Source organism: Halichoerus grypus, chromosome 1, assembly GCF_964656455.1.
Source record: "Halichoerus grypus chromosome 1, mHalGry1.hap1.1, whole genome shotgun sequence".
Taxonomy (NCBI): Eukaryota; Metazoa; Chordata; class Mammalia; order Carnivora; family Phocidae; genus Halichoerus; species Halichoerus grypus.
Window position 1 is genome coordinate 201,610,869 of NC_135712.1, and position 24,635 is coordinate 201,635,503.

At 48.0% G+C, this 24,635-nt stretch overlaps 1 protein-coding gene across 5 annotated transcripts in view; it reads right to left on the reverse strand.

Moving 5' to 3' along the window:
- Positions 1-24,635, reverse strand: part of LARS2 (leucyl-tRNA synthetase 2, mitochondrial) — a 141,424-nt gene that overhangs the window by 10,817 nt on the left and 105,972 nt on the right. For 4 of the 5 annotated variants that reach the window (XM_036095885.2, XM_078078973.1, XM_036095884.2 and 1 more), the window contains 6 exons: positions 23,617-23,754; positions 12,538-12,638; positions 10,044-10,226; positions 8,704-8,873; positions 6,612-6,689; positions 3,894-4,005 (listed from right to left, as the gene is read on the reverse strand). In XM_036095885.2, coding sequence (XP_035951778.2) covers positions 3,894-4,005; positions 6,612-6,689; positions 8,704-8,873; positions 10,044-10,226; positions 12,538-12,638; positions 23,617-23,754 — 782 coding nt within the window. Of the gene's footprint in view, positions 1-3,893; positions 4,006-6,165; positions 6,353-6,611; positions 6,690-8,703; positions 8,874-10,043; positions 10,227-12,537; positions 12,639-23,616; positions 23,755-24,635 lie in introns of those variants that run through there. The other variant, XR_013450312.1, reaches the window with a different exon arrangement.

Genomic DNA, 24,635 nt, shown 5'->3' on the forward strand with positions numbered 1-24,635 from the left:
CGCATGATAGAATAGGCATTAGCGTGGCAGGGCCTGATACCAACCTCCCTTTAGGGCACTCTGTCTCTTCAGCAAAGAATGGGTAAGCGTCTCTTCCTCTGTAGTCTGTTCTAAAGCACCACAAAGGACAGAGGAACCCAATGCAATTCACTTGGTGGAGTCAGTGAAACCCTCATTTCCAAGCCTGACCACACACACTGAGAAAAACGGATCTTCCTAGGAAAATAACTGCCAAATTCCAAATAAAACACTAGCAGATAGGATTTGACAGTAAACTCAAAGTCCGCTGCACCATAGTCAAGAAGAATCTATGCCGGGAGAGCTTGGTATTAGGCGGTCAATTAACTGGGCAATAGTGATATCAATAAGGCAAAGGGGGAAGTTAAAAGCAAATGATACAAACACCTCAACAACTGAAGAACGGATGTTAAATAAAATATAGCTCCCGTTCCTAATATGAGTTCTGGAAAACAAGGACAGAGAGCTGCTTCCTTAACATTATAGGGATTATCCGGGCGCCTGGGAGGCTCAGTCAGTTAAATGTCCCATTCTTGATTTCGGCTCAGGTCATGATGTCAGGGTCGTGGTACTGAGCTCAGCGGGGAGTCTGCTTGAGATTCTCTCTCCCTCTCCTTCTGCCCCTCCCCTACCCTGCTCACACTCCCTCTCTCTCTAAAAAATTCTTAAAATAAAAAACAAACGCCAAAACATTATAGGGACCGTCTGGACCAGCACCTCGAACATTCCATAGGGTTTTCTGAGCAGTTCAATATAGTACGTACACAGACACCAGGCCATAACTATTAGAGAGAAAGAGACCACTTATCCTTATGTGCTGATCACAGGATCTTAGCACATCTGAGAGGATCTTACCCCTTACCCAACGTACAGAGATTTGTAGGGAATCTGGATAAGAGAATAAGCATGCAAATAAATTTTAAAAATTACATACCAGCCATTACCAGTCAAAAATTATAGAAAAGATTCCAGTCACAAGAGCAAAAATAAAATACAACCAAAAAATACTCGGGAATAATCTTAAGAAATGTGTAAGAGTCAGAAGAAAAACTACAAAAGAAACGAACAAAACTACAAAACTCGACTCAGCATAAGGGAAGTCTTGAATGAAGAGAGAGATGGGGTGCCTGGCTGGCTTAGTTGGTAGAGTATGCAACTCTTGATCTCGGGGTTGTGAGTTCGAGCCCCACGTTGGGTGTAGATATTACTTAAAAATAAAATCTTTTTCTGGGGTGCCTGGGTGGCTCAGATGGTTAAGCGTCTGCCTTCGGCTCAGGTCATGATCCCAGGGTCCTGGGATCAAGCCCCACGTCTGGCTCCTGGCTCAGCGGGGAGTCTGCTTCTCCCTCTGCCTCTCCCCCTGCTCATGCTCTCTCTCTCTCTCTCTATCTGGGTCTCGAATGAATAAATAAAATTTTAAAAAAATATTTATTTTTTTAAAGATTTTATTTATTCATTTTAGAGTATGGGGAGAGGAGCATGAGCAGGAGGGGCAGAGGGAGAGGGAATGAGAATCCCAAGTAGACTCCATGCTGAGCAAGGAGCCTGACATGGGGCTTGATCTCACGACCCTAAGATCACGACCTGAGCCAAAACCAAGAGTGGGATGCTTAACCAACTGCGCCACCCAGGCACCCCCAAAATAAAACTTTAAAAAAAAAAAAGGGAGAGACAGACCACATGGAGGTCTGGAAGGGGTAAAGATGTAAGGACTTCCCAAATTAATTCTAGGTTTACCCACATTTCAATCAAAATCTCAAGGATATTAATAATAAAATTATACCAGAGTTCTACTGAGAAGAATAAACAGGTGAGAAGCACTTAAATACTTATGAAAAAAGAAATGAAGGGAGGCTAGCACACCAGATGTTAAAACTACGTTGAAAAATCCAATAATTAAATCAGAGAAACAGAACACATACTTGAAAAACAGACCCTGGAAAGGGAACGGGCTAACTTTTCAGGAAAATAGTCTGGCAACATAGATTGAGAGTCTTAAAAACATTCCTATCTTTTCCACTTCAAGGGCATCATCTGAAGTGGAAACTCAGATCTCTGCCCAGAATTGTCCGTGGCAGATTATGGAAGCAAATGCCAGACACGTCACCGGAACAGTTACCGAAGTCATGCCTGCGGGCAATTAATGCAGTGATTAAAAACATTTACAAGTTAAAAAAAAATCAAAATGTTTACAAGTGTATCTTGTTTTTAAATTGGAAATACTCACAGATGAAATGTTACCTGTAAACCCTTAGGCAACCAACTGGAGACCCATGTAAAGCAAAGGTGGCCAAACTGTTGCTCCACATTCTGACTGTCTTGAGTCGGTCCTGACAGGCTACACGAGGCCTCTGACACCAAGGCCAAGGCCTGGGGGCCTGAGCTCCTCTAAGACACATCCACCTGCTCTGGCCCCATAAGGTGCGTGGCCCTGATGTTCATCCTCACAGCAACAAAGTCATGAGCGTATCACTCAGGACTTCAGAGGGAGGGAGTGGGCTCAGGTTGGGTTATTCCAGCAGGCAGGTGAGTTTATCACCAAGGGATTGCAACGTCCTTGCAAAACCCCTGGAATCATGACAGAGGCTCTTGTTTGTGCATATTCACCAAGGATCCAGAGATTTGAAGATGTGCATCAAAAGCCTTCATGTTTTGTATCTTTTCTGAGCAAGCATTACATTTAGGTATGTGTTCTAAGGATTTTGTATGTGAACAAAAAATTAGCTATTCAACTTTTAAAACAATGATGTATCATTATAAAGGGTCTAAGTGTCCAAAAATAGGAAATGGGAAGATACTATAAACCTCACACCATCTGAAAAAGTAGCTCCACATTAAAATTAACATGAAATAGAGATGACAAAAAGGAAAAGAAAGAATTAACTATTGAAGACAGTTTAGGGTAAAGAACGTTCAAATTATTTCTTAAAGGACAGGATGTTGGTATTTCTAGTGATGGCCTTTTAGAATGACCAATGGGCCCTGAAAATGCTCTCAAGAGGAGGCCCTACGAGAGAAAAATGAAATCTTGCCTTAGGCTTTCCTCTGAGAGCCAGGTCTTAACAGTAGAGGGACACAGTCCCCCACCTGCCTGTGCATCAGAATCACCCGGGAGCTGGTTAAAAACTCTCCAGTCATGGGACGCCTGGGTGGCTCAGTCGGTTAAGCGTCTGCCTTCGGCTCAGTCATGATCCCAGGTCCTGGGATCGAGCCCCGTGTAGGGTTCCCTGCTCAGCGGGGAGTCTGTTTCTCCCTCTCCCTCTGCCCCTACCCCCTGCTCATGCTCTCTCTCTCTCAACTAAATAAATAAAGTCTTAAAAGAAAAAACAAATAAAACAACACTCTCCAGTCATTCCCCCCCGGCTCCAGAACTGGGACCTCCAAGGGGGCGGGTGGGGTGGAAGCTTCCCCACTTAGCCAGTGAGCCTCAGGCACGGGGACTCGCTTCAGCGCCCAGTTTAGGAAGGACGGTCTGCTGGAGAGACCCGAATCCTAGTTTAAGTTTTAGATCTGCAGCGTGACTCCAGGCGTCCTTTTCTCCATCTGTAAAGTGGGACTAACCCTGCGTTCCCCTCTTAGAAAGAGAACGTGGGGTCATGGCCTGTGGAGAGCGGGAGGCTGAGTGTGGAAAAAGATCGCCCCGTGGGGCCGTCCACATTCCCAGCGGGGTGGGCGCGGGGTGCCAACGCGGAGAGGGGCCTTCCCCTTCGGCAGGGCTGAGCGCGCAGAAGTACCACCATTCTGACTGCGGGGTACAGATGCCAAACGCTGGGCCCCACGCCCGAGGACATCTGAGCCCCAAGTCGTGTTCCATGAGAGGCTGGGGCACATCCGGGTTAGCAAGTAGCGGGTCCGGCGAGGACGCCCCCACCTACCTGCCCAGAGCTCCGAGGTGATGTGAGGGGCCATCGGGGAGGCCATCACCGTCAGGGCACACAGCGTGTCCTCAAACTCGGGGCTGTGGAGGACCACTCTCTGAGAAGCTTGCTGAGGAACAGAAAAGAACGGTGCAAGAATACTGAGCCGCACGAAATGAGCCAGGGTACGGAAGGCCAGAGACCCAAGCAGGTAAGCAGAAACCCTCCATCCCACCCACGTTTGCTCTGGACCCTGAACTCGCCCCTTTTAATCACAGTATTAAAAGTAGAGCAGCAATAGCGACAACATGCACACTACTCTTCATGGAGCACGCACTACGCCCTCGGTCCGAGGCGGACTCGTGTAGTTCCCACCAGGACCCTTGGAGGGTGCTGTTCTTACCCCACTGGACAGGTGGGGCGGCTAAGGACCGCCGAAGGGGAGCAATCTGTCCCCAGGTACGTGGCTGTCCAAGTGACGCGGTCCCCACGAGAATCCAGCTGTGTCTTTTTTTAGCTTTTTATTTATTTTTTAATTTTTTAAAAAAGATTTTATTTATTCATTTGAGAGAGAGAGAGAGAGCACACGCACATGGGAGAGGGGCAGAGGGAGAGGGAGAAGCAGGCTCCCAGCAGCTTTGTCTTAAATCAGAGTTAAACTCCCGACCGCTCTTCGAGGTTTCCCGTGCGCTGCAGGACCGGTGAGACATGCACAGAGACTTGCTCACAGGCTTTGCAACGTGCGGCGCCCAGAGCAGGGGTCCTCCTGCCCCCTCGGGGGTCTCGGCGGGGGTCATCCTTCTATTAAGCAGCTGTGCCAGTAACACCCGGTTTCTTCCTGTGGTGCTGCTAGTCACATAATGCAGCCACACCCATTTAATTTATGGGGTACCTACTCCAAAAGGGCACGGTTTCTGCCCTCAAGGAGTTTACGGTCAATTGGGAGAAAAGTGACAAATGAATCCAGGGTGTCACAGGATTCCACAGGGTGTGGGTGGGGAGGGAGGGTGGGGAGCGAAGCAGGGTATGAGCCGGTGAGTGTAGACCAAGGACAGCCTGGAGGGAAGCGGGCTGTGGGAAGAACAACGGTACTGAGCTTCCCAGAGGCTGGCTTCCCCTGCTCAGCGGGGAGCCTGCTTCTCCCTCTCCCTCTGCTGCTCCCCCTGCTTGTGCTCTCTCTGTGTCGAATACATAAACAAGATCTTTAAAAAACACACACACTCAGCAAAGAAAATCTGGGAAATGCAAAACCACTCACAATTATACCAAACAGGAAAAAAAAACTGATGTATTTTATCCTGGTCTCCAAAAATGCAAAAATATGTGAATATACACATCTGTCCACATACCCTTTTGCTCGACTGGAATTTTTATCCTATGAGCACTTCTGTATTGTATGTTTATTTGATGTTATATCATGAACAATTTCTGGTACTAGGGATTCCTGGAAGACACGACGTGAATGGTGGTGGCACATTTCCTCCCTATTGATATGACATGAGTCATTTCACGATTTCCCCATTGGAGACAGCTGGGGTTCTATGTCTCTGTGATTATAAGTCACCTGCCAACGGGCAGCCCGGAATCAAAGGGTCTAAGCAATCGTAGGGATGCCAACCTCGGAGCCGAAGTTCCTCCTGGCAAGGTTACATTAACCACGGCCACCGATGGGGTGTGTCACTGTCCCACTGTCCTTGTCATAGCACGGACTTTATGTTATAAAGTCTCTACAAATCTGATAGGTTAAAAAAAATAGCATCGCGTTTTTAATTTGCGTTTCACGATAATTAGTAAGGCAAATATTTTTTTTCTGCCAAGTTTACAGATGATTTCTATACCACTTTCTGTGGGTGATTTTCTTTTCACATCCTTTGACCACTTTTAGGTCAGCTATTTTTATATTCATATGTAAAGAGCTCTTTACACATCAAGGATGTTAAGCCTCATGTCTGACATATTTGTCATAAAATGTTTTCCCCAGTTTTTACCTGCTTTGTAGCACGGCATGTTTTAATATACTAAAAATGGTAAGTTTTATGTAGTCAAACCTGTGAATTTCTTCCACTGTTCTTAAAGTTTGGGGAGAGCTTCATTATAAAAGGCATGTGGTAATAGCTTTAATGTACATTTTTTGTCGTTGCTGTTTGTTGTCCAAACAGCTAACCACTTGCCTAACCTCCATTTGTTGACAAATCCTTCCCTTGGCAAGAAAAATTCTATTCACATGTGGCAAGAAGAGGAATCTATGCTAAAAAGGCTGACTTTTGCTTTTAGTGAGCACAAATCTGACCTGTCCAGGTTAAAGGAGTGTAACACGTTAATGATGCCAAGGGGGTATCAGATCAATCAGGAGAGCGGGCAGCAGAAGCAGGAAGAAAAGAGCAGAGCAGGGAGAGGAGGGGGCTCAAGTCTGGTCCTGATCTGTCACTAATCAACCAGGCACGTCATCGAACCTCCCTGGGTGTCAGTGTCCTCATCTGCAAAATATGGGGGTGGGGGAGGGGAGTGAGGGGGTGGGCTTTGGACCAGACAACCTTTAAGAACCTTCCAGCTATAAAACTAGGTTGTGACTATGGAAAACAGGCTTCTTTAAGATAACAGAGCCACACCAAGGAGGTGACACCATGGTCCTGCTCTCTGTCCACCATCCAGGACCCTGCAGGCCACCTCACAATGTGGCTTGAGGCCACCCACCCTCCCCTGTTACCAGCAAATAAGGACAGGAGAGCCACTTACCAGGAGGGCACTGCTGAGTCCCATCAGCTGAGAAATTACAGAATTCAGTGAGAAGTCCTCTGTGAAATGGGCAGTCACCTATGGATAAAAGTTGAATTATTCACTTTCTTCAAAATCCCTTTGAGCTTTCCACAAAAAACCAATGCAACACAACAATAAAGCAAGTGAATTATCCAAAAAAATGTGAATTAAATGAATGCAATCAAAGATATTCATAAATGCTTTCACTATCTCGGATAATCACGGTAATGTTTCATCGGTACAAAGATTTTCAAAATCAGGGTCAATGATGTTTCCACTGTCCAGCATTTCCTCCCCCCCCATATCTGGGACAGTGTTGGTTCTCCCAGCGGGGACATCAAACGCTTCTAACCACCCGGACAGGAGGCAGGACCTGCAGACGAGCAAACATCAAAACAACAGTCACCGGGAGATGGGGTACAGGATGTCCCTTCCCTGTGGCTCCGTGACTTTCATTCACAACGAAGGTTATTCGTATAAGGGATAAGGTGAGTTTTGCGTTTTCAAATATGGAGTCAACGTAAGAACACTCAAGCTGACTTGTCAGCTTCTTCCTGTTTGTGTGCTTCTCGATTTCAACCATGGCCAAGAATAAAGAAAAACAACACATCTAAAGATGTCAAGAGTTTCCAACTTGTCGAAATACCCCAGTTCTATGATCTGACAGAATCGAAGAATGTGCCAAATCCAGACAGGAAGTATGTGGCATGAAAACAGTCATTCAGGCATCATTCACATCACAAAGGTCAACTGCGTGAGCTCTGTGTCTCTACACTAGAGTAGAGTGGATGGGAATATACCCTGAGGACATGTCACCGAGGGGCGCCTGGGTGGCTCAGTCGTTAAGCGTCTGCCTTTGGCTCAGGTCATGATCCCAGGGTCCTGGGATCGAGACCCACGTCGGGCTCTCTGCTTAGCGGGAGGCCTGCTTCTCCCTCTCCCACTCCCCCTGCTTGTGTTCCCTCTCTTGCTGTCTATCGAATAAATAAATAAAATATTAAAAAAAAAAAAAAAAGAAGTGTCACCGAATGAGACCATGCTGGACCCAGGGCCTCATGAAAACCCTGTTTCTTCAATGTCATCAGTTACCAAAGTCCAAAAAAGTGACCTTGGCTGACTTTAAAAGTTCAAATCAGCAATTCTAAAAAATAAAAATAACAGTAAAAATTCGGCCTAAGGAGTGACACCCCCTAAAAATAGCTCCGGATCCCCTAAATGCCTTCTTTCAAAAATATATGACATTTTCTTCACAAAGTGCTTAAAAACGCAAAGGTCGTGGTATGGTATCAGACTTCTAGAGAAAAAATTTATAGGGATTTGTTATCAGTGAAGAATCTTTTAAAATGAGTCAGGGGCGCCTGGCTGCCTCAGTCAGTGGAGCATGCGACTTTTAATCTCAGGGGCATGAGTTTGAGGCCCACGTTGGGTGTGGAGATTACTTAAAAATAAAATCTTTAAAAAAGAAAAAAAGAAAATGATTTAGACAATAAAACATTCTCTAAGAGGGTAACACGAACACATCATTTATTTGCAAAAATTAACCCACAATAATTCACACAGATACGTGTAACACCGTAACTGGGTGCGGAAGGCCTCACTCTGCGGAGCATCCAGGAACTTGGATTCTCGGCTCTGGGCCTCATCTCTGTCCCCATCTGTAAAACGAGGAGGCCAAAGAGCAGTCTCTTCATGCCCCTTTCAGTGCTACACTTCTGTTTCTGTTCATCCCGTATGCAGTGTCAGCAGCGCGACCCTGCATATGGTTCTCTGCCCGAGTGTGAAGCGTGGAGCCTGTGGGAAGGGGGCGGCCTCCCGAGACCTGGGATGGACACGTGGTGGACACCGTTAGAGGAAGCCCTTTCCTGAGAGCATGTCTTTCCATTAGAGCACGTGGCCGGCTGCTCCAGCTTGGTGAGCTACTCGACACGGTGAGGGAACCCTTCAAGGCCGGGGGGATGCCAGAGTGAGGAAGGAGCAAGGCCAACAGCGGCCCGCCCCAAGGCAGGGTGGTCCACCCGGACCACGCGTGCTCAGTCACAGAATTAACCAGCAGCCCCAGAAAGTTCCTGACCTCAGAGATGACCGAGTTCTTGTACTCCCAGAGCTTCTTGCTCTCGGCTCTCTCCTCGTCACTCAGCAGCTGGGGCCGGGGAGCCGTCCCGGGAGCCCTGGCCTCGATGAAGCGGGTCACCAAGGCCCACAGACGCTGTTGCCACCTCAGCACCCCGGGAAGGGCATCGGCTGAGTTTCATGTCGGGAAACGAGAGAGAAAGACAGACATGTGAATGACTGATCTGGTTCTCCCCAAGCCCAGAGAGGCACGGGTGCGTTGAAGACATGCTTCATTGTGCCCCGATGGGAGTGATGGGGGCCACCCTGGCCTCCAGATTCTGGGAGCTCAGAGCAGCACAGACTCCGTCACACCCCGGAGCCCCGGGTATTCGGCGCACTGGACCGCAGGGCTCCTCAGAGTGCCGCCCACCAACCACCCCGGCCCACAACAAGCTCAGAAGCCTGGGCCATGATGGGCGCCCTGTGCCCAGCTGCCTTGAGTAAGAACGCCTGCTGCCGCAGAGGTGTCCCCAAAGACGCCTGTGCCCGCACGTGCGTCCTCTGTACGTCCCCAGTGATTCCAACGCAGCCCGTTCTGGGACTGGCCCCTGTGCCACACTTATCACGGGCAAGGGCATGCTGCGTAAGTGGTGATCCGGGCATCTGGCTGCTTCTGCCACAGCAACCCTTGGGGCAGACGGCGGAAGGAAAACTGAATGACCACTGGACCGTGTATTCTAGGACATCCAGATACCCAACGAGATTTTACTCACGTCTTTTCAGATCTAACCAACTCTGCAGAGACAAATCTCCTCTGAGGGGGCTCTGGAGGCTGCTGTGGGTGAGGGAGGGGGTCACAGGGAACATCAGGAGCAGGCCCCAGGGCGGGGTTTTCTGGGCTGGGAAGGGGTGACGACCCTGCCCTAGAACAAACCTTTCAGGGTAGATCAAGAGGGGACTGGCCTCCGTGGACCACAGAGGGGCCCCAGAGTGGCATGGAAGCCGATCTGGCTCCCGGGGAATGTTCTCCAGCGGAATGATGTAGAACCTACATCAGCAACACCACAGACTTGCCAAAGGCAGGTTCCTGGGGCCCCCCGGATGCTGCGTCAGGAGGTCTGGGGTGAGGACTGGGAATCCACAATGGCCACCAGCCCCCCCGACATTCTGAGGTTCATTCCATCTGGGAACCCCAGGCTAAGAATGGCACAGGATGTCGGACAAACCACGCTACTCGCTTCATGGAACTGATTCCTAGAACCCTTACTACTGTCTTCAGCCCGGACATTTCCTTTCCCCGAACTCCTCCGGTGTCCGGGGCAGATCACAAAGGAGGCGGGGGAGAGGAAGGGGCCTTACTCTTCACATCCCACAAGATGTCCTTCTCAGGAGGGGCGGCGAAAAGGATGTAGAGCCGGATGGTGTCGATGCCGTACTGCTCGACGACCTCCTCGGGGTCCACCCCGTTGTGTTTGGACTTGCTCATCTTCTCCCACGTCACCTCCAACCTCTCCTTCGTTTCTGCATGAACGGGAACAGCCCCTGCACACCAGAAAAACGCACAGGGACGGAAGGTGTGGCTCTAGGCGGTTCTATAAAAGCACATTCAATAAGAGCAATTCGAAGTGTCCATGTGAAGGATCCCACAAATTCGCTCAACACGCCCCTTTCTCTCTCTCTACCGTATATCACAGGAAATGTTTTCATTTTGAAATGAGTGAGGCCCACCTCCCACCCCAAACCTTCCCTTTGGGAACACAGCACGGTTGTGATGGCCCGTACCAGCTTCTTCTCCACCCCAAAACGAGACAAAGCAACTTCCTGCTCTATAAAAGCAAACTACGTTTATACAAAAGAGAAAGTAAAAAACAGGGTAGCAAAGCTTTGCATGTTTTGCTGTTTTCTTTACGGATGCACGGTCTCCTCTGGGAGCCGGCAGCTGACCAGTCAGGGTCTCTCGCGAGCAGGCTCCGTGGAACTAGCTCACTGGGCTCACGTGGAACGCCATGTGCCCTGTTCTTTGGAAGTGGCTCCTCCCCCCGCCCCGCACACCACCGGTCCCGAGGGTGCTGACAGAGAAGGCCTTCTATGGCTAGGGTGGGATGAGGTGACCTTGTGGCCAAGCTCCAGTGGCTGGGACAAGGAAGGACATCTGGCAAGGCCAAGGTCTTTCTCAGGACCCGGAACTGAGAGACAGAAGCTCTTGTTTCAATGCTGCCGGGCACTGGAACCGCAAAGTCCTAAGGAGATGGGGCCAGACATGGCATCATGGCTCCCCAAGGTCACCTTGTGCCCTGAAGTTGGGGCAGGGCAGAAGCCAAGCCTGGCGGAGGAGGGAGAACAGGGCAGAAAAACAGAGGAAAGGAGGAAGAGGAACCAGAGGCCATCGAAGGAGAGCGGAGAAAGTCCTAGGACTGCCATCTGTGTGGCACCCGTGGTTGTGGGCATGCTGTGAGGCCTGGCTGGAGTGCCGGCAGCTTGCTTGGGGTGACATCTCTATATCCTGTGCTCCACCTGCCTTTGGGTGCATTTCTGTTCCTTCCAGCCAGATAGTCCCAGACTCCAATGGCAACCAAATTCCCAAGGGACTGATGTATGTACCTAAGAACTAATTCCGTACTTTAGCAGAAGCGCACCCATTAAGGAGATGGAAGCCTGCCCTTGCTTCTCTCCCAGCGGGCAAGTCTGCGTGGGAAGGGAAAAGATGTTCACAACACTGTCTGGCCCCATGACATCGGAGCCAAGGGAGACTGAAGTTGCTTTATCCAGGCTGTCCGTTTACCCTGCACACCTCCTCCGGGCTGTAGCTACTCTTTCCAGCACCGTTGTGCAAATTAGGAAAAAGCCAACTATCAGGGCAGAGCAGTTGAGAAGTCGGAAAAAGGTGCCCTCTCTTGGCAAATGTGGCCCTGAGTGTATGGCGTGGCAAGAGGCTGGACTTCAGGCCCTGCTCGCCCCCTTGGCTGGGTGCCTTTGGGCAGTGCACACGCTGCACAGCTGTACATGGCAGCCCTGCCCTTAACACAGACAGCACTTCACTACCAACTGAAATGTATGTGCCCTTTGGATTTGGCTCCTTTCCCCTCTGGCCCGTGTTGGCGAAACAATTTCTGCTCTTCCAGCTTCTTTTTCTCCCTCGGACCATTCCAAACCCTGATACATTACTGCATTAATTAGGTAATTCCATTGATGGCTTCCACCTAAATCTTTTCTCTAGTGTTTGGCTTGGGACGCTGCCTACCATTAGGGGGTTGTTGGGTTTACATGATCTCCTCTGTTGTGCCCTGGGTTTTCTAAGCTGAATGGTGCCCCTATGTACCCCCCACTCCCATTTTCTACTGATTTCATCGGTAGGCTGGGTGCACATGACATCGTCACGGTGCCACCTCAAGATCTGCTGCGAGGAACTACCCCTGAGCAAAAGTGCAAGGGAAGTCAGGGGAGTGCCAGACAGGGCTGCTCCAGGGTGCTGAAGGGGTTCAGCATCGGGGTGGCCCCGAGGGGCTGACATGTGCCTTGAGCCCACCTAGGGAGAAGTGCTGGGATACCCCAGCCTTAGAAGAGCGCCTCTTGGGTCTCGGGGCTCTGTTCCTGAGACGCCATGTCAAACATGAGCGAGGACATGAGGTGATGCCCCGGCTGACTTTGGGTTACATACAAACGAAAACCCCGCCAGAAGCAAATGGACGCTGGATGGGGCTGGGGCCGACACCGGCCCACAGCAGGCAGAGGACACCGGCCCACAGCAGGCAGAGGCCCGGAGACCCTGGATTTTCCACCCAGCTGAGGCCCCGGGCAAACACTTGCTTTGGCCTGATGTACCTGGATGGGTCCAGATGGGCCTTTTTCTTACCTGTGAGATCTACTTCCTCTCTCTGGAGATACTGTCCTGACGGTCGGCGGAATGTCTGCCCCTTGATAAGGCCTTGGGCCAGCAGCTTATGGAAAGGCTCTCTGAGGAAAGATAACGGGAAAAGAAATCGATGGGTGGGGATTTGAAGCATCCAGAAGACAGCAATAGAAACCTTCTCAGCTGATGGACAGAGACGGCTGCCCTTCATGAAAGCAGGTGGGCTGGCCAATGCCACTTGGAAACCCAACTGGAACAAAGGGCTCCTTATAAAGCAGCGATAAGAACGTTAATTCATACCAGCAGGTATTAACTGCTTTCCACTTGGCGAAGTGGCAAGAGCGCTAGGCTTCAGATTTGGAAGGCCTGGATTTGAATCTGTCTCCTACTCAGTGAATTCTAGGAGCCAAGGCAAGTCCCTCACCTGTTCTTAGCAGCTGTTGGCTTATCTGTCAAGTAGAGGCAATAAAAATCTGTCCAAGGGCTGTTGGGAAGATTCGAGTAAATGAATGCCTGAAAATACTCGTAAATTTTGAAGAACCATAAATATGTCAGCTACGTGCTGAGTCCAGCATCAGGAAGGGCTCAGAGGATGCAGAGAGGTTGGAGTTGGGGCTCTGTTCAAGCAGGCTGCTTTTCCCTCAACCTTGCAGACAGTGCTTACTCATATTCTTTAAAAAAACGTGTAAGTTGGGTGCCTGGGTGGCTCAGTCATTAAGGGTCTGCCTTCGGCTCAGGTCATGATCCCAGGGTCCTGGGATCAAGCCCCACATCAGGCTCCCTGCTCGGCGGGAAGCCTGCTTCTCCCTCTCCCACTCCCCCTGCTTGTGTTCCCTCTCTCGCTGTGCCTCTCTCTGTCAAATAAATAAATAAAATCTTCAAAAAAAAATGTGTAAGTCATACAAATTAATCGTGCATCTGGCCTTTCCATTCAAATTCATTACCCTCTGTTCAAATTCATTACCCACCCTGAGGAGATAGTTGTTATTAATTGTATGGTGACTACACCTGGAAAAGTCTGGAGACTGTTCTGAATGCCTTTTCCATACATATGTGTATATATATAGTTTTGTATAATTTTCTTGGATTTAAATAGATCATAATGTACACACTACTTCGTGGTATTTCATTTAACCATAGGAAGGATTTTTCCACGACAGTCTCAGCTTTAAACCGTTCTCTAGTTGGCCTACAGTATGGATGGATTATAATTTGGTTACAATGCCTGGTTTTAGTCACTTTGACTGGATGAATAGTGAAATATAAACGTTTTCTCTGAAGGGGACAGGTAGAGGTTGACCCCTATGCTGAAAGGACTTTATTTCTGATGTGAAATGGTATATTCCGAAGAATCCACCTGATTCAGCTGTGAAGCACATGAGCAAGCGCTATTCCAGACTCCAGGAATGATTCGTGGCGACGTGTGCTGATCACGAATGTGTGTTTTGTATGCGTAATGACAGCACGCAGGGACGTGCGGTGGGAGCCACGTCCACGAGCGTCGCCGGCAGCATGAGGCAAACCCCCTGCTGCTTCAAGTTCACGCACGCAACGTGGCTCTTCTGTAGAGGCTCAAAAGGCCAAGGACCTCAGAGGCCCAGCGGGCCACCAGTGTCGCCGTCCTCATGGAGGGAGGCGCTGGCTTTGTTAATTTGATAGGACCCTCGTTTCTTGCGCGAGGCCATCTGATGTAGGTGAACCGTGATGTGTGGCCCTCGTCAAACGGCCGTGTGGACAGATGCAGTTTGGGGAAACTTTCTAGTGGATTCAGGGGGTGGCGTGGAGCAAAGAGAGTGACTGGGAAAGAGATGAGGGTCAGCTACAAAGAAGGGATTCCTAGCCTTCGTATTTTAAAATCCTAACGAGTCCGTGTGTGTATACATGCGTGCATATATGAGTTTGGTGGTGGTGAGGTATTTTCCAAGGTGGAAAAAACCCAATATATTTAACATTCAAGGAGAAATGTAACACACATTTTTGAGACCTTGTCCACATTATTCAATGTTATTCTTCAACGTCATAGGGGCCATCCGCCAGGCTACCATGTTAATTTGGAAGAAATTCCACACGTGCGTGTGCACAGAGGTCACCAATGCCCTGTTCAGGCTCTAAAATCCATCCTAATAATAAACTCAAAATGAGTCATAAAGCTGCCTTCCTCCCACCTCCCCCATGACATTCCACCGCCAAAGCCACGTTTGGCAGACTGACATCCTTTGGTGCCACAGTTCGTGTGCCTGCAAGATTCCTAGAAAATTTGAGTCTTTACATCGAAAATCATGAAAGGTTGTTTGACAGTCAAATGCGCTTGGATCTTATGAGGCATTTGAATATGGTAGCGCCTTGAAGGGGGAGCTATGGTGTCCGTGGTCCCCCTCTTTAGGAACACCCACACCATGAGGAATGTGTGTCCTCAGGCCACACGGGCTTTATCCACAGCAGGTTGGGGTTTCGATGCCCAAGGACCCAGGTTTGCATCTTCCTCAGGAAGCTCAGAGAACTGAACCCGCACAGACTGAGCGTGTGACTTTCTCCACCATCAGCCCCTGTTGACCTTCCTGCAGTCTCTGACACTTAAACACACTCGCTCCTCACGGAGGTCACACGCGCACTTGGTTGTTGCCAGCACGTACCATGTTCCCCAGGAAACCTGGACTCCCCCTTCACCACTGAATCAGGCATTCCCTTTTCTGGGTGGCCACCTCTGTCCCCAGCACACACCGCTGCCGTGATGCCCTGCACCCATCACCACAAGGACTAGTCTCTTATTCCTCCCTCTGTCCCCAGCACTTAGCGCTGTGCACGACAGATGGAGGACAGGCTCAAAAACATGTCCAAAACACGGAGGGATGAATGAATGCATAAGTATGCATAAACGCATGGACAGCAGGACGGAAGGAGGAGGACGCTAGGTGGTTGCTGTTGCTGGCTCCTGAAGCCATCTTTCCCTTCCAACCAATGTCAGGCGGCACTTGGATTTCAACCCCAATACATATACTACAGTACGTATATGGCAACAGTTTTAAAATAAAGTAAGAAAATCATATGGCTACTTTTTATTGGGCAGGTAAAGGAAGAGACTGGACACGAATGCATTCAAAAGCACCAAGCAAATCTGAGCCGGTATTCTACAAGGAAGGGCTGCCCCCCAAACCCAGCTAAGCATCAGTGGGCTCGACGGGCTGATCTGTGTGTGCACAAGTTCATCTTTTAGATTAGAATCTTCCTCAGATAGTTTTATGTGCCGCAGCCTGATGGGGGGAAAAAAAAAAGACAAAAAGCCAGACTACCACCTTCTCCCTGCTATGCTCGATGCCAGTGGGATGAACTTTATCGTTGACGAGATTTTTCCTTTCCTCTCTCACTCTAAGTACATGGCTTTGGCCACTCTTAGGAGAAATAAAAAACCGGGATGGAAGGAAGGAGGGAATAATCTGGATCCCAAAGATAAAGATGAGTCATCTGATGAAAATCCGTAGCTTTCAACCCCCAGACAGGACAGGGCGGGGGTGGGTGGGGAGATCCCTTAGAAACCAGGAATCCTGCTGGGGTCCTGCAGTTCCTCAAGTGGCTCGATGCTGCCACCTTCTGGGAATGGGCAGCGCTGCACCTAACTGCGTCTGCCACTAACCTCAGGCCTGATCGCCTACAATTCTCCCTCTTCTTTTTTTTTTAAGTAAACTGTGAAATGAAGTGCATCACACATATTGAAAAGCCTATGAATCCTAGGGGTAACACTTGATGAATTTTTTTTTTTAATAAAGATTTTATTTATTTATTCATAAGAGACAGAGAGAGGCAGAGGGAGAAGCAGGCTTCCTGCGGAGCAGGATGCGGGGCTTGATCCCAGGACCCCGGGATCATGACCTGAGCTGAAGGCAGACGCTTAACGACTGAGCCACCCAGGCGCCCCTTGAATTTTCACAACATAAGCAGCCCCACTGATGACCCGAGTGTGACCAGCCTCCCAAAGGCCCTACCTCCCCACCATGGGCACCGCTAGCCTGGCTGCTGAGGCCATCGATTAGTTCTGCCTGGTTCAAAACCACTTCTAACCCTTTCCCAGCGAGGGATCCCAGGGGCCTGTGCACACTGGAGGCTGCCCCCAGAACTGCTCCTTGTTGGTGTGTCCATTGTGGTATCGGTACCTGCCCTCGACAGATACTCGATTGTAAAATTGTATTGTGTGTTCAGGTGAGTCGCCTCCCTGTCTTCCTCTTGTGAGCCTCTTCTCAGTGCCTAGTTCACAGCAGATGCTCAATATTCGTTCAGTGGTTTGACCTAAATCAACTTTGTGTCCACGAGGGAAGAAATAAACCTGCAGCAGCAGAGGTGGGGACAATGTGCAGGGGGACGAGTGATGAAGGAAGAAAGACGGATGAAAGGCAGGCCTGGATGTCATGGCTTCTGGTTGGGGCCGTGACCTTCTTGCACGGAGAGGTGCACTGTGATTTCAGACTCCGTCCACTCAAGCTCGCAGGAAGCTTGCAGGAAGGCGCAAGGGCACGAGCGTGGGAGAAGGCCCCAAGGGGGTTCACACTGGATTTCAGTGTGGGAGGGGTGCGTCCAAGCCCCTGAGTCCCGCTTATCCCCCAGTGGCCCCCCCCATCCCTTACTCTTGCAGTGCTCCAGGGAATGATCCATAGGACTCTGGGAATCCAGTTTTCATTCTCAAGGCTGAAGCTGGTCACATGCACCCACAAGTAGGTTAGCTCGGCATGAGGAGTCACACTTGTTACTCCATTCCACACCCATGTGAGCAGCAACTGCGTACTGAGCGCTCTGCCGTTAGAAGACTTACGGTAGAATGGGCGGCCGGAGACATGCTCAGAAATAACCATCCACACCACAGGGAGGAGGCACTAGTGTGGCCTGGAGGTGCAAGGTGCAGGGGAATGAGGGCCAAGGGGCCCTGGAACCCAGTCCTGCTGGAGCAGAGATCACACCACTGCCAAGCTCATTACTAAGATTCACAACCAGTGTAACATATTCCCTATTTGTCCATTCATCCACTCGACAAATGGCACCGGGAACCAACTTATACAAGCAACTGAGTGATGCATTCATCATAGGGACCATGTTAGCAGAGGGTTCTAGAAGGAAGTGAAAAAATCTGAAACCACCACCAAACCCCTTCTGCCTGGAAGCATCACAGATGGGGGGCATTACGCCGGGCCTCCCCCTGGAGGGGCCTAGCTGGTTTCCCTGTGCTCTTGGCTCTGGCTCAGCTCTCCTGCTAATACCACCCCAAGGGGCAGGTGTGTCTGCTTTCACAGGGCGGCAGAAGGATGGGAAGCGATGCCCTCTTCAGTACTTCCTTGACAGTTTGCACGCCCTGAGTCGGAAATTACAACCATCCATACCCGCCAGTCACTGAAAGCCACCTCTGTCCCACCAAGGACGGAAGAAAAGAAGAGAGGGAGGGAGGGCAGGAGGAAGGGCAGGGCGAGCAGGGTCAGTAACGATTAGGATAAAGAAGGAATTTCAGAACATAGAATGAAAGGCTATTTTAAGCGCCCTGGTGAAACATCACTGCATACAAGTAATGTGGCTAAAAGAAGCTCAGATTCATCAGAGCGATAACTGGTCACTGCAGATGACTTTTTACCTACTCCCGAGCTCCTAGATAGCCCACTGCCCATGGTCCTGACCTGGTCAGGAGGCTCCCATGTAGATCTGGAAAGAAGAGTACAGAAAGCCCTGGATTTCTGAAAATAGTCTCTTAACGTGGACTTTTCAAGACTAAGTTTGCGAACTTCCTCTTCTGCCTCGCCCTGTGCCCGGGGCGGGGGGCGGGGCGCACATCAGGCTCACATCATCAGCCAGTTTCTAAGTATTAAGCCATGGCTCATTCGTAAAATACCACCGTTTCTATTTCTTAGCAGCCAGCCAGCAGCATGGGAGGAGCCCTGATTAATACGGTGAGAACCAAGTAAAGCGTCTCTTCTCTTCCTGCCCCCGCCCCCCTCCCCTTGAAGCTCTGATGTGATTAGAGAAACAGGACAGGAGCCCGTGGAGCCCTCCATGGTCAGCAGGGCGCCACTGCTCTTGTCGATAGTGAACCACGGGGAGAATGTCAGCTCAGGGAATGCAGTGTCTGTATGAAGAGCAACAACATAAAGCTGACAAGATGCTCATGTTCACTGCTGTCCCCTGCAAAGGGAGAGAAAAGGCTTCCTGATCCGCAGTTCCGTGGAGATGAATCCATCCCTCACTGCAGAGCATCCCCTGCAGCTACCAGCCCAGGGCTGGCGACCTAGGGCTGACGTCCAGCCATAAGCCACTGCCTTCCCCTCGCCCGGAATCAAACTGGGAGGCTCCGTGTATTTCCCTGCTTCTGAACACACTCTGTAGAGGACTGGGTTTTTTCTATTTAAAGTTGCAAAATCATTGTAAAAAAATCTGGGAATATCAGGAGTGCATGAGAAGAATAATAAAATCAGTGATAAGTTTATCATCCAGAGCAAACTAGTGTGAACATGTTGGCGTAATTTTTTCTAGCCTTTTCTCTTGCTTTGTGTTACGCATGTATATGGACAAGTACATTTAAAGGCAGACGTATAACCCAACTGCATCTATGATTTTATATCTTGCTTTTTTTTTCAATTCCAAGCACTTCAGATGCATTTCCTCATGTTATTAAACAGTCCATATAATATAATTTTAAAGACTCGTGTAAGAGTCCTTCATATAGATGGGCTAGATTTTATTTGCTCTTTCTCAGACTTTCGGGGCATTTAGGTTGTATCCAAACTTTTAGCTACTTGAACAGTTTGGTGCGTTAAGTTTGATTCTGATTATTTCCTTAGGCTTGGATTTCTAGAAGCACAATTAGCGTGTCCGAAAGTGTGAATATTTTTAAGGCTCTCACTCTGTATCGTCAAACTGCTTTTCCTAACGGTTGTTCCAAACTGTCTTCCTGCAATGTATGAGATGCTGTTCATCCTCACCTCTTTGCTATATGGAAAATGGCCCCTCACTGCTGTTCAGTTTGTATTTCTTTGACTACCAGTGAGGGCAACATTGTAGAGCATGCTTCTTGGTCATTTGTATTATCTTCTTTTGCAAATTTACTGCTGACAGTAATTCTGGCTTGATCATTAACCTGGTATTTCTGACACACAATAGCACCACACTGTCCCGTGTGGGGGCACACGCACCCCCAAGACCAGCTTCTTGTAGCTGGTCAAGAGACCTACGGAAAGCTCAAAGTTCAGACCCATGTGTGCAAGTGTGAAAGAGGGCCAGGACTCATTTAGAAAACAGGGAAGAGTATAAGATCCGCATAAACTTCTGCGGTTTATACTTGATGAAATTTACCAGAATTAGAGGGAATCCAGTGCTTGGAGGCGACTGAATTGCTGACCCATGAGGCCCCTGAGAGCCAAAAGGGTTACCTGTCCAGATGTGAAGTAGTGACCCACATGAGCATGGGACAGAGGCCCGGCTGGAGCTACTACTTTTTATTTTTTAAAAGATTTTATTTATTTATTGGAGAGAGAGTGAGCACACACGCGCGCATGAGCAGGGGGAGTGGGAGAGGGAGAAGCAGGCTCCCCGCCGAGCAGGGAGCCCAATGTGGGGCTCGATCCCAGGACTCTGGGATCATGACCTGAGCCGAAGGCAGACGCTTAACGACTGAGCCACCCAGGCGCCCCTCAAATATAGTTTAAAACCACTGTACAGGAGTCCTAAAAGTAGCCAGGGCTTGTCTTCTATTTTAAAATAGCTAGCCAATGAATCATTTATTGTTTTGTTCAGTGCTCCTACAAATAACTGTGTAGAAGCTGGAGAAAGGTACCCTGGAGCCAGAAATCATTTACGGTCTTTGCTTCTAGACCTAGAAGGAAACATTTCTCATGCTGTCTTTTCTCTCTACTCCACGGAAAACACTTCCTTTGAAAAACATACACTTTTTTTTTTTTTAAAGTGGGCTCCACGCCCAATGTGGGGCTTGAACTCATGACCCCGAGATCAAAAGTCATACACTCCACCCAACTGAGCCAGCCAGGTGCCCCGAAAGCCATAAACTTTTATATGTTTATATCAAGGAGTTAAACTCAATTTATTTAAACAAATATTCACTGAGAATGTTTGCCCACGATACTGTCATAGTAATAGGACACAATTCCCATCCTCAGGGGTAATTTTTAACTGGTGAGGTAAAGAAGTTTCCACAGAGAAGACATGAAAGGCAGAATGGTAAATTCTTTAACCCAAGGCACAAACATTTCGACTGAAGATTAATGCTGTTAATGTGTTCATTGTTCTTCTGATGCAGATCAGTTTATTTTTACATACGAAGGGCTCTGGGACTAATGAGAAGAAAATTATTTTAAGCATTTAATTTGTAAACTAAATGCATTCTCTGTACAGTAGACCTTTAATGCATGTGTGTATGCACAGAGAGAGGGAGCAGGTCTGAGCGTGGGATGAAGGGAAGGGGCACCTGGGTGGCTCAGTTGGTTAAACATCTGCCTTTGGCTCAGGTCATGATCTCAGAGTCCTGGGATCAACCCCTGTATTGGCCTCCCTGCTCAGAGGGGAGTCTGCTTCTCCCTCTGCCTGCCGCTCCCCCTGCTTGTGCTCGTGCTCTCTGACAAATAAATAAATAAAACCTTAAAAAAAAAAAAAAAGACAGTAAGATTCTATTCCATGCCCTCCCCCCCCCAAAAAGAGATTTAAGTACTCAAAATCTCTCGCTCTCTTTCTCAAACAAATAAAATCCAAGATTTTTATTTATTTATTTATTTATTTGAGAGAGAGAGCAAGAGAGAGAGAAAGCATGAGAGAGAGGAGGGTCAGAGGGAGAAGCAGACGCCCCAAGGAGCTGACGCAGGACTTGGTCCAGGGACCCTGGGATCATGACCTGAGCTGAAGGCAGATGCCTAACTGACTGAGCCATCCAGGCGCCCCTAAATGAATAAAATCTTTAAAAAAAGAAATATTTGTGGAATGTGATAGGGTGAAACTGAAATTCATATGGAAGGACAAAGGTCCAATCATAGCCAAGATACTCCTAAAGAAAAAGAACAAAGAGGAAGGACTACCCTTACCAGACAGTAAGACTTGTAAACTAAAAATAAAGCCAGTAAATAATTATCACAGCAAAAAGCAAACAGACCAACGGACTGAATAAAGATCCTATAAAAAGGCCCTGCATATATACGAAAACCTGACTGTGATGGAGAGAGCACTAAAGATCAATGACGAAACGCATGGACTGGCCCATTAATGGTACTGAGACACTAAAAGCAATAGCCCTAAAGGAAGAGATTATTAAAATTTACTGTGGTAAGAGTTTCTGTTCATCAAAAGACACCATAAAAATAAGAGAAACCAAGAACTGGGGAAAATATTTGCAATACATATAGCTGGAAAAGGATTAGCATCCAGAATATTTTAAAAATTCCTACAATCAAGGGGCGCCCGGGTGGCTCAGTTGGTGAAGGATCCGACTCTCGATCTCAGCTCAGGTCTTGATCTTAGGGTTGTGAGTTCAAGCCCCATGCTGGGCTCCATGTTGAGTGTGGAGCCTACTTAAAAAATTCATACAATCAATACAAGGCAACCCAGAAAAAGGGGTGAAGGACACAAATAGGGATTTAATGGAAGAGAAAACACAGAGGTCCCTAAACATGTTAAAAACATGCTAAACATCATTAAGTGAGCAGTGTCTTTCAATTCAAACATAACCCACAAACTGATCCATTACATAAGCAACGCTGACATGATGAAGACGTGTGGGGATGGGAACCCTCATCTCTGTTGGTATGAGCATAGGTTTTTTTGTTTTGTTTTGCTTTGTTTTTTTTTAAGCAGGCTCCATGCCCAAAGTGAAGCCCAACACGAGGCTTGAACTCACGACCCTGAGATCAAGACCTGAGCTGAGATTGAGAGTCGGAGGCTTCATCGACTGAGCCACCCAGCCACCCCGACAAGTTAGGTTCATAGAAGTGATCTGAAAACAAGCTGGGTGTTCCTTAGCAAAGTTGAACATGTGCACATCTTACAGTTCAGCAGTCCCACTCTTAGGTACATGCCCTAGACATGGGCAGACACGTTTCGGAAACACGGACAAGAACGCTCATACAGTTTGGTTCGTCACTGCACAAAACACTCCAACAACCATTAATGGTGCTGTGGACACAGAAACCGAGTTCCACACTAGACATTCCACTCCACACGATGGAATGCCTTACAGCAGTGAAACAGGACAGAACATAACTCTACACACCAATATGGATGAATCCCCAAAAATGCTAAGCGAGGAAAGCAAGAGAGAGTATGTGAAATGTGATTCCACTTACGTAAAGTTCAAACACAAGAAGACCAAACAATACATACTGTTGAAAAATACAGAGAGTTGATAAATTTATACAGAAAATTAATAGTTCAGGATTTCAGGATAGGGGTTGGCCAGGGGAGGGGTGCCAGGTAGGGAGATGGTGTGACTGGATAGGGGACCCTGGGTATTCTAAGGGGGTACAGGGATGTTCACTTTATTCTTTAAATTCTGCAAGACATGAAATATACTATATATATATATAGAAAAAAGCACGCGTAGACACCTTTCTGACCATAACGGGGAATAGGTTATAGGCCAACAGGAAGAACCTTTATCAATGGATTTACAATGTGATTCCCCAGCTTTAATTCATTACCTACTTTTATCAGAGTGATCTATCAAGGCAGGATTCAGTCAAGCTTAGCAAAAGAGCTTGCATAGCCCGGCCAGATGATAAACACGACCTCAAACGAGAAGCTGTAAAAAGCCCTACAAGGTCACAAACGGCTTCTCTCTGCCTCAGATGTCAAAATCTCAATTAATTAACTCAGTTAAACAGACAAGAGCTGAAGGCAAGATTCTAGGCGAGCCTGCGATTATCACACGCTGGAACTATGATTAAGTAACAGAAACGCACTTCAAATGGCTAAGGTTGACAGTGACCGCTAAAGGATACTTGAAAAACAGAAGTCTTCCACTACACGTGTATACCTTGCTCTGGGAAGAACGGACACCTGCTTGAAGTTGTCATTCACAGAACTGAATTCTTTTGCCGAGCGGTATTAAGTGCTCACCTGTGTTTGACCATGTTTTGATCATGGCAGAAATGACTAAAGAATCTCGCGTAGAACAAATGCATGACGGCGTGTTCCTTCCCTCCGATGTACAAATCCACAGGCATCCAGTAATCTGCCAACGCTGCATTAAAAGGGCTGCAAGAGAGAGAAATGGTCATTTTTTACAAACCTGCTTTGCTGCAAGAACACAAATTAGACAGACCTAATATAATTCGCATATACCCCGAGACAAATGAAGTCAGAGAAAAACAGTGATTTTTCTTTTTAAAATATAGTAAGAGAAAAGCTGATACAATAAAGCAGAAAAAAGTCAGGTCGGTGTGAAATTATGAAATGTATAAAAACTGTTTCAGAAGCCATTACTGACATTTTAAAAAATGCGATTTTCATTAAAATAAGGACAAAAGGAAAACACAGCAGCACAAAAAGGGTATTTCTGTGAAAAGGGTTATTTCTGTAAGATGCGTATTTGAACATCTGGATTTCTATTTTAATTTTTATTGCGATTAGGCAAATTGGGATTTGTGAGCTCTTACCAATAGGGGGCAATATGGCGTTTACAAAGGAGATTAACATGCAGCCACTAAATGTGCGTTTTAAAACAGAAATTCCATCTTATTTTTAAAAGCAGCCTTAAAATACAGTCAGCAAGAGCTTGTATGTGGTCTCCTGCGTGCAAGGAGCAGATTTAGGGTAACGAACATAAAATCACCCAACATCCCCCTCTCCCCTAACAGATACTGTCAGTGACAGAAATCCTACAAGAAAGGCTTCCTCGGACTCCCTGGTCCTAATGGGTGCTGGGGAGTAAAGCAAACACCACTTCCCTCTATCCTCTGGCTGGGACTCTTGAGAGGAGAGTCTGTGAGCGTGCAGAGGTGTGTGTATGTGTGTGTGTGTGCACGCACGCACTGTGGGGAGGGGAGCAGAGTGGGCTGAGCACCTTCAATCTCAGGAGAATATGCTTCCTACAGATCTTCCGATAAAGCAAATCTCTGCCTTTGGAGGATTTGTAC